Raw genomic sequence first — 10,519 nt, forward strand, 5'->3', positions numbered from 1 at the left:
CTCTGGGTTTATTGGCCCTTTCTTATACCATTTACAATTTGTTAAGGCCAACCAGTGAATTTTTCATGTCATACAATGAACTGGAATTTCAGTTCTAAAATTTTTATTTTGGTTCCTTTTTAAACTTTTTATAGTTTCCAGTTTTCTATTATGACTTCCCATCTATTCTCTCATAACCATCATTTCTTTTAAGTCCTTTAATGTAGCTATAATAGCTGCTTTGAAGTCTTTGCTGATTTTAATATCTGAGCCATCTTGGGGTCTGTTTCTATCAGTTGCCTTTTTTCTTGACTAAAGATCACATTTTCTTATTTCTTCCCATGCCTAGTAAATTTTATTGTATACTGAATGTTGTGAATAAATACATTATTGTAGAGACTCTGATCATGGTCTTCTAAAGTGTATTGGTTCAAGCATGTGGGTAAATTACTAGCTGATCACCTTAAACTTGCAGAGGTGTGTTTTTATACTTTATTAGGGTGGGTCTGTTTCAGTTTCACTCAGTCTTATGGCAAATTCTTAGTCTTGGGTTAGTCTCTACTTCTAAGGCATGGCCCTTCAGGAGTTTCAGTGAAAAGCCTAAGGTGGTTAGACAGGCCCTCTAACTCTATGAGATTCCAACTCCCAATTTCTGTCTCTCCCAGTGTAGGCAGCCACTGAAGTCTGCTCAACTCTTTCAACTTTCCAGCAGCCACTTGTTGATAGACTATTTGGAGATTCTCCCACACATGTATAGTTTGGGGATCAGCCAAGGATATAAGGGAAGTGTATGCACAGATTGGACCCCCTTGTTCAGTAGCTCCCTCCTTTCTAAAATTCCCCCATAGCATTTTCAACCACTCTGAATCCCCATCCTCTATCTTCTTATACCCCAACCTAGTAATAGTGAGGCTCTCTGCTAATTTCTAGCCACCCACACCATGCAAACTAGGAAGAGCCTTCAGAAGAAAAGCTGGGTAGTGTAGATAACATCCACTATGGTTGTATTCTTTCAAGGATTAAATCCTTTCCCATTTCTGCCTGCTTTTTGGCTCCCTGAGTGTTGCAGTTTAATATTTGGCCCACAACTTATCATTGTTACTGTGGGAGGATTAGTCTCATGCAAACTATCACATCATTACTTGGGTGGGAATTCACATCCTTGTGTCTTCTTTGATTATCAAGGAATTAGTCCTTCATATCTTATAGTCATTCACTCTAAATTATAATTTTTAAGCCCTTGTTGATACAGAACTAAGATTTATTCATCATTGGGATGACATGTAATCTAGTGTAATTTTATATATCAATACATATTTTACAATATTTTACTTAGAAAAAATAATGGGGATACCTGTGTGGCTTAGTCAGTTAAGCATCCAACTTTGGCTCAGGTCAGGAACTCGCGGTTCATGAGTTCCAGCCCCACGTCAGGCTCTGTGCTCACAGCTCAGAGCCTGGAGCCTGCTTCAGATTCATGTCTCCCTCTCTCTCTGTTCCTCCCCTGCTCACACTCTGTCTCTCTGTCTCTCTCAAAAATAAACAAACATTTAAAAAATTTTAAGAGGGGCGCCTGGGTGGCACAGTCGGTTAAGCGTCCGACTTCAGCCAGGTCACGATCTCGCGGTCCGTGAGTTCGAGCCCCGCGTCAGGCTCTGGGCTGATGGCTCAGAGCCTGGAGCCTGTTTCCGATTCTGTGTCTCTCTCTCTCTCTCTCTGCCCCTCCCCCATTCATGCTCTGTCTCTCTCTGTCCCAAAAATAAATAAACGTTGAAAAAAAATTTAAAAAAAATAAATAAAAATAAAAATAAAAATTTTTAAGAAAAAATAATGAACATTTGGAGCCTCCACTCAGTTTCATAAAATTTTTAGCAAAATTTAAATAAGTTTCTGAACTTGTCAAAATCTTCAAAATTATGTGCTGTACTAATCTGTCTGAAATTTCTTATAGCGTGCTATCAAGAATTTGATATTTTCCATGTACTATAATGTTAAGCATGACTGACCAAACACACCCTCCAAATGTGGTGAAAATCTATCCATGGTCTAGTAACAGGCAAATGGACAGTTTTATTTGTTCAGAAGTTAAATGATTTTTATCTGCAGCTTTATGGTTCTATCAGTATTTAGGTATGTAGCTGTCTCCTCTGTTCCACATTTATGAATGGGCCTCTGAATTTAATCTAAGGAATAATTGAGCTAATAGTTTATGGTTTATAGATATTTTACTGGCAGGGGGAATAAAGCTCATCAAATTGCCATTGATTATTGGTTTAATTTACAGGTTTTTTGTTATAATATTACTTGCTGTCACTATCCTCTGGGTCCCTATTATGGAAACAGAATACAGTGAACGACTATTTGAATACACACATGCAGTTATGAGCTACTTGACCCCGCCCATTGCTGCCATCTTCCTGCTTGCTGTATTTTGCAAGAGAGTCACTGAAAAGGTAGGTAGGTGTTGGCATGGCCACCACAAGACAGAGTGTGAGGACTTGCCTTCACATCATAGTTGTCTTTGCAAGAGCTGCCCTAGAAGGGTTTCTTGTGCTTCAAGAGTTCACACCATTGCATCATTGCTTTCCAAGAGATTATTTCCTCCTGGGTAGACTTAGTCTGAGCTCCCTCATGCATTCAGGGAAAAGGTGAGCTCTAATTTGTTTTTCTTCCCTTTACAATGTAATCCACTTTTAACCATGACATAGATGATGCAGTGTGCATGCTCCTTCTTCACACATATCTGGTTGTAGGAAAATATAATTCTGTTGCCTCTGTACATGGATGCGTCATACTCAGTGATTTCAGGGTCACAGGGGGATGTACAGTAATGAGCTCCTTTCACCCTTCCTATAGTGAAGACCATATCTTCCATTCACACTTTAAACTAAATAAAGATTCCTACTAATGATTCAATCATTTTATCAATAAGACTTTGAAAGCATGGTTTGCTAGAATATTTTGTTTGTTATTTGAATCATAACTTGTTTCCCCTAGCAGCACCCAGTAGCTGGGCCTTGCACAAGTTCCTGAGCACAGTGTCTAAGGTGTCATGTGATCTGGCTTTTGCCTACCTCTTGGCCCTTGCCCTCTCCATGCACAGCCCCTAGGCCCCAGCTACTCCAATTGATTTGCAGTGCTGATTACCTAACTGTCCTATGCCTTCTCTGTTCTCCCTTCACTTGCATACACTGTTTGCTTTGCCAGGAATATCTTTTTACTCTTCCACATGACTGTTGCTTCCTATAGGCCCATCTCAGGTGTCTAGTCCTCTAGACCAACCTGCCAGAGCTCCTTGCTCTGCTCAGCTCACCAAGACTCAACTTAGCACCAAGAATGTGGGGGGCAGGGTGGCTGGACCCTGCAGATGCCAGAGCTGCTGCCCTCTGCTCTGCTGGCAAGGGCATGGGCAAGAGGGTCAGGCTGTCATGAGAATCTGCCTCCCAATGATGACACCAGCATTGAGGTATTGGAGCCTACTGCCAAAGAAAATTGGGAATCTGCTCAGGGGTTCCCCTGACACCCCTTGTCCAAAGTTACAAGCAATTGCAGGTACCCCTTTGACCTAGAGAGTTTCTCTAGGCCTTCTCCTCCACTCTGCTTCAGATGGCATTCTCATCTGGCTTCTGCTGCCCATCTGTTTCTAGATCTTCCCGTTCTGCACATCTCCTTCAATAAATTGTTCCTGTGGATCGTCCACCTGGCTTTTGGTTTTAGGCCTTTTTCCAAGATGTTTGCCCATGTACCATATCTTCTGTCTCCTCTGACATCCATATCCATCTAAGTCAAGCTCCAGATACAGCTCTAGAGCCAAGATGAAGTCCTTACTCTTAAAGTGTGGACAGTCTGGCTGGAGGAGACAGATTATACCCAATAAGCAGATAAAGATTTCTGATAGTGATGCAGTATTGTTTAAAAGATAAAAAAGGATAGTAGAGGGTGGCAAGGCAGGCACTAGAGGTAGGGGGGATACAAGGACCTTAGCCAAGGTAGTAGGAGAAGACTTCTAAGAAAGTGACCTTGAATCTGAACCTTGAAGGATGAGCCAGAAATACCAAGATCTAGGGAGAGACCCAAGCAGAGGGAAGGGCAAGTGCAAAGGCCTGAGCCAAGAGCAAAACAGGCAGGTTAAACATGCAGGAGGAAGTTTGCATGCAGTGGCTAAAGTGGAATGACCAAGGGGAGAGTGGCAGAGCCAGGTGAAGTCAACTGATGGGTAGGGTGGAGATTTATTCTGATGGCAGGCCATGAGAAGCCACTGGAGAGTTTAAGCAGAGACAAGGCATTCTCTAATGCATGCTTTGAAGAGCTCACTCTTCTGTGAGGACAGTGGGCAGGCAGGGGCCAGGAAGGGAAGCCACCTATGTGAGAGAAGATGGCAGTTTCAGGATTAGGGCGGTAGCCATAGGGTGATGGGATTCCAGATATACTTTGGAGGCAGAGCCAACAGCATTTGCTGATAGGTTGGTGGTAGGGCAGGATGGAAATAAGGGGACCTGGGATGACTCCTGGGGTTTCAACTTGAGCAACCAGGGAGATGGAGGTGTCACCACAGCCTTTTGGACACATGATGTTTGAGATGCCTTTTTATGATCTTACTTAAAAGCGTTTCCAGTGTTTCTCAAGTTCTCTGATTGACCTAAGAGAAAGTGCAGGGGTCTCAGGTCTTGGTTCAGCCTAAGAAGGCATGGCCTCCTCACTGGTGCTTACATTCTGCTTCCTTCCACAAGATATTTAAAGCCTTTGTTACAATGATGATTTTAATTTCAGAACTCAACTGGTGGGGAGGTGAGGCTGATGGTCTGTCTCACCACCCATCCCCTCCAGATGACTCTCTTGGGGCTCCTCCTTTGGCAGGGTGCCTTCTGGGGGCTGACCGGAGGACTTCTGATTGGCTTCTCTCGAATGTTGTCTGAGTTTGCCTACGGACCCTGGAGCTGTGGGGCAAACAGCAAGTGCCCCCTGATCATCTGTGGCATGCACTACCTCTACTTTGCTGTAATCCTCTTCATAGTCAGCCTTTTCACCATCCTGGGGATCTCCTTATTCACGGACCCAATTCCCGATAAACATGTAAGTGCTATTGTGAGGTTTTCTGGGATCAACCCTCAGTCCCAGAGTCCCCGTGAGCAGTAACTAGGCTCTGCTGGTTTGGGAGAGAGTGACTGAATTCCTGCATTCTTTTTGAAAAGAGGGCGGGCTAGGGACTGGGCTTGGGGGATGGGTCAGTAATAGGCAAAGAACAGAGAAAGGGCCCTGCTATAAAAACTAAACTAAAAGACTTTCCAACAATTCACCAATTAGATATTCACTTAGAATGAGAAGTTTGGCTTTTAAGATGCAAATTTTCCTTAGAAGTGTTAAGTTCACTAACCTCAGTGTGAATTAATGTAATCAGAGCAGTCCCAGCTTCCACCCATCCTCAGGGAATTAAGCCATCAGGAAGGGGGAGGGGACTGGAATACTGGAAGCCTCTGGTGGCTCATCTCAGGGCTGGGTGCCTCTCAGCCTTCTCCTGAGCTGCTGTTCCCATCTCCCAGGAAGTAGATATCAGTCACCCCAATTGGAATATAGGAAGTCTGGGCCCAGAGAAATTAAGTCACCTGCCCAAGGTACCACAAATAGGTAAGTGGTAGGGTTGGGCCCCAACCTGGCTCCCCTACATCACCTCCATCAGCATGGCCAGTAGGCTTCGCAGGACAGGGACTTGGCCAAGCCAGAAAGCCCTACTGTGTCTGAAGTTTAGGGAGGAGATCAGAAGGAAGATGAGTCTATGAGATCTACATGCCTGTTTTGCAGCTTTTCCTAGGTTCTGGGTAAAAGCCTTGAACTCAGAAGACTGCCTCAGGGTCTCCCCCTCAATCTTGGGTTTCCCCTCCGGCCATGCTTCCTGGTCAGTGGTTTCCAATTGATTCACTCCTCTCTTGTGCACAGAGCCCAGTTGGAAGAGGGCTAGAGCATATGGGGAGGACAACCAGGGGTGTGGGATGTGCACACCCGCTGCATCAGTGACAGCTGGGAGACTGCCCAGCTCCCAGCGCCTTGAGAATCCGGCGGTGGGTAGGGAACTTGATTTCCTGTTGCTCAGGGTCTTAATTGTCTAGATTGTGTTCTTTGCTGTTCTCTTCCTCTCAACTGTTTGGTTGTGCCCACTTCTCAAGCACCCAAGTATTTGTTGATTGTTTACCACCTGCCTCCCAGTGTGCCAGGTGCTCTGGAGAACACAAAGCAGCTGCCAACAAGGGAGGGAGAAGTGAACAGGAGAACTGGAACTTATGGATCAGTGTCAGTGGGCCAGACCCTCTTCTCACCGCCTACCAGAGGAGGTGGGACAACAGGGACAGCACATGAACCCAGGCTCTTCTAGTGCACCCAGCAACCTCTTCCAAAGGGGCTGATAGTGTCGTTGGGAAGGCAAATATACACATATGGCATCATCAGGAAGCAATTAGAGGCTAAACCCAGTCTCTGTTATTAATACAACAGAGTTTTAGTTCCAACATTTTAGTCTGAGAGGTGGGGCTCAAGCAGGTCTTGGAGTGGGCTGGCCAGAGAGGGGCCAACCCAGCCTGTTCATATCCCTGCCATATGTTGGGGTGGGGATGCTGGGATTCAAATATAATGAGTCTGGTACAATAGATCAAAATCTATTCCAGGATAGGCTTGGTGGAAATGCTCATTTAGTTGGCCCTTAAAAACAGCAACAACAACAATTGGCTGGATTTTGTTACTTCCCAAAGTTTCCATGTGTGTTTTCAGGACGAGAGCAAAGTCACAGAGCAGAAGGGAAGGGACACTTCCTTCTGCATCTGCAAATGCGTTATTGAGTCTGAGTAACTAAGCTCACTGGGGGGCCAGGTAAAGCCTCTTCTGGGCTGGGTTAGTGCTCAACTCTGACAGGCAGGAGGAGCTCTTTGAAGGAAAGCAGCTCCCGGGTCTGCCCTGTCCACACATCCAGTCAGAGGGCCTCCTCCTCCACCGGAAGAAGCAGACCAAGGTGACAGGCGGCTGCTCTCATCCTGAAGGGCACAGGTTCCTGGACTCTTAGAACTGGAAGGAGCTCTGAGCACTTTTTCTCCTACCCCTACTGTATAGTTGAAGGACACTGAGCCCCAGACAGTTTGTGTCCCCTGTGCCAAAGCCATGCAAGCACACAGTACCAGAGCCAGAATTGAAATCCAAGGTCCCCAAGTGCCATGCTTTCCCTACCCCATGTTCCTTCTGTCTCTTGTTGGAGTTGAACAACCAGGTCTCATCTCAGTCCATGGAGACCCTGGTGCCCAGCTTCTGGCTGTGACCAGGTATAGTCTGTGTGACAGGGCCCTAGATGGTGACATGCCCCCCGCTTTCTCCCCAGCTCCACCGGCTCTGTTGGAGTTTACGAAATAGTCAAGAGGAAAGGGTAGATCTGGATGCAGAAATACAAAGGAGGAGACCAGCACCCCAAGCACACCCAGGTGAGAAGGATCCAAACCCTGCAGGAGGTCCTGGTTGATAGTGTTTTGGGTGGATGTGGCCTGTGCTGCCCCATGGTCCCTCCTCTCAGAAATGCTTTTCCAGGCAGAGGCCCCCTCTGGGGTGTCTGTTGAGGTTGAGATGCCTCTGGACATCTATGCAGAGGCTTCTGGGCTGAGGAGAGGCAGCAGACACAGTGAGCCACCTTTGGAAGGGCAGGGCAGGGGGAGGAGACAAGGGATCTGGCCCAGGCAGAAGCAAGAGACACCCCAGGAGAAGCCATTGGAGGAGAGGCAAACACTGATGAGTGAAGAAAGATGAAGCCTTAGGACTGGCCATTGGATTTAGCCACATAGAGATGATGCCCTGCCTTAACAAGAGAAACCTGGGGGAGGGGAGGGAGAGAGGGCTCTGGGAAAAGAGGTCTGAGGACAGTTAGATTTCAGTCCCAGCAAGCAGAAGCAGAATGTTCCGGGGAGGGGGGGGGACTCCAGAAGGCCCAGAGGAAGGTTTTCGGCAGATGGGGTCAGAAAAGGAGTGTTGGGGCCATGGGCGGGGGTGGGGGGGGGTGACCTGAGCTTCTTGTGGCCCTGACGCAAACAGGGATAAAGGCCTAATGAGATTAGTCCTGAGTCTCAGGCAGAGAGTACCCAGGGAGGCTGTGAGTTTAGGGGAGGAGGCAGCCTTCTGGGGCCCCCCTCCACCACTGCTAGGAAAGTTCAGAGCCCAAAGAGGCCCCAGGCTCCCTCTTGTCATCTGCAGAGGAGGCCCTGGGGGCAGGTGCAGAGCAGAAGAGTGGCGTATCCTAAGCAAGGTTGTCCCACACACCTGGAGGATGCAGGACTCTCTGGGAATGTCTCTTCTCTTGGTGGGGGGAAACGGGCTTGTTAGGTGCCAGGTGCTTGTTCTTGGTGCACCTCCCGTTCCTCTTCTTCCTCTCTCCATAGTCATGGGTGGATGATGATGATGATGATGATGATAATGACAGTGGCTAATATTTACTGCTCACTTGGGATGTGCCAGGTGGTGTGATAGGTGTGTGTGATAGGTACAATTATTATCCCCACTTAGAGATGGGGAAACTGAGGCACTGAACAGTTAAGTAACTTGCCCCAGGTCCACAGATAATCAGGCAGAAATAGCGCACCAATGTGAACATGGGCAAGTTTGACTCTAAAATGTGTGCTCTCGGCCACTGGCCATCCCACTGCCCATCATATAGCCCTTGGGCCATCATCAAAATGATCAGTTGCCTTTTACATACAGTAGCCTCTTGGGCCTGGCAGCTGCATGACAATATGATAACATGGGTGTTGAGAATGTGCCACTCAGGACTTCTCAGCACTGGCAGCAGAGATCTGTGTCCCTGGCTTTGAGGTCCTCCTGCTGCAGCAGCCCTCCCTGTGTAACAGAGGCTCCTCTGTCCCTGGCTGATGGGTTCTGTCATCCATGGTGCTACCTCAGCCTCGGGACACGGCTGGCATGGATGCTGCCCAACAGAATGAGACAGAGAACAGGTCACAACGAACACTGTTGGGTGCACACTCGAACTGAGATATGCCCATCTGGTAATCAAGGAGGGAACTGTTTGCAGGCAGCCGCTGGACCCACATGGGTGTGCCGGAGCTAGCCGTGGTGCTGACCCGAGCCTGAACAGGCCAAAGGAGCAGCCAGCAGGAGCTGTACAGACAGACAGGGAGCAATTTTAAGTCCCAGAAAGGCATTCTCACTAATTTGAATGGAAACTTCCCTATAAATCCTAGACTTCCCTCCTTTGCCTCCTGAAAATCATCAGTGATTTCCCCTTCAAGTGCCCAGAGTACCTTATTTTGGGCCAGGCCGTGAGACTGATACCTGCCCGAGGAAAACATTCTCTGAGAGCTTGCCAAGGAGAGCAGTGTCCAGAAATCAGGGGATTTCTTCCATCCTCTAGAGAGTAGCGACTGGGGAGCAGTCCTGTGCCCTAAACCTACCGAACTGTGTTCGGCCATGTGCCTAAGACAGAGAAGGGTAAGCACTCCAGGATCTGGGCCCTGTTGAAGGCTCTGCCAGTAGAAGGCAAGCATGGCCCCAGGCAGTTCCCACCCCACTCCTGCCAAACTCCCAAAGCCCCTTATCCCACTCTCCCATGTCTCTGAGGATGGTGGTAGATGTTCCATAGCAGGGGCTGAGGACTGATCATATTGGAGAGAGTCTTTTGGTCTTTCTCTGGGACTGCTGAGATATGACACCATAGAAAGTCCTTCTTGTGTCCTGGCCTGTGATCCTGACCTTTGCCTGTTCCCTCTATTCCAGATGCATTTGAGGAGACCCAGGGCTGCTTCTGGAAAGCGTGGAATGCATTCTGTGGACTGGAGCCACAGCCTGGCCCCAAACTGGCCCCAGAAGAAGTAGCCAAGGAGAGGATGGAGTGTGGTACCATATCGGAAGGGACAGAGCATATATTGGAAGGGACAAAGTGCCATGACATGTCTGAAGGGACAAAGTGCTGTGGAACGTCTGAAGGGACAGAGCACAGTGCCACTGTGGAAGAGACAGAGTGCCATGATGTACATATAGGGACAGAGAGTGGTGACATATTAGAAGGGACAAACCGCAGTGACATGTGGGAAGGGACAAAGTATGGTGACATGTCAGAGATCCCCTTCAGGAGAGAAATTACCAATGCCAGTGGGTTCCTCTTGTTATTGACCATAGTCCTGTTGCACATCTACTACTACTAAGGCAGCTGGGGCCCAGGGGTGTCTGGGAAGAGCAAGCAAACCACAGCCTCTTCCAGAGTCCCTCATCATCCAGTGGAGAAAGTGTTTCCTACCGGGAGACTCATGGATATGGGACCAAGGATTACACTAATGTAAACACTCCCTCAGTGTCACAAATCAAGTGCCACCAGCTGCAGGGCATGCACGCTGAGGGGACAGGGTGAAGTCCATTTGCGACTCCAGAGACTATGCAAATGAGAACATCTGTTCCTTTACAAAATGAGTCATTTTCTCCAAATGGCTCTACTGCATAAACACTGACTTTCACTTTAAATTTAATTTTGGCTTTTTATTTCTAGATATATTTGAGATTTTTACTTGTG

At 47.6% G+C, this 10,519-nt stretch overlaps 1 protein-coding gene across 1 annotated transcript in view; it reads left to right on the forward strand.

The window, feature by feature from the left end:
* The window catches only part of LOC121010141 (sodium/glucose cotransporter 1-like), a 58,736-nt gene extending 48,217 nt beyond the window's left edge, over positions 1–10,519 (forward strand). The window contains exons 12-15 of the mRNA XM_040443532.1: positions 2,264–2,432; positions 4,837–5,052; positions 7,337–7,436; positions 9,730–10,519. Of these exons, the coding sequence (XP_040299466.1) occupies positions 2,264–2,432; positions 4,837–5,052; positions 7,337–7,436; positions 9,730–10,157 (913 nt within the window). The 3' untranslated portion in view covers positions 10,158–10,519. The remainder of the gene's footprint in view (positions 1–2,263; positions 2,433–4,836; positions 5,053–7,336; positions 7,437–9,729) is intronic.

The sequence above is a fragment of the Herpailurus yagouaroundi genome, unplaced genomic scaffold, assembly GCF_014898765.1.
Source record: "Herpailurus yagouaroundi ecotype Mexico unplaced genomic scaffold, PumYag 191, whole genome shotgun sequence".
NCBI classification, from domain to species: Eukaryota; Metazoa; Chordata; class Mammalia; order Carnivora; family Felidae; genus Herpailurus; species Herpailurus yagouaroundi.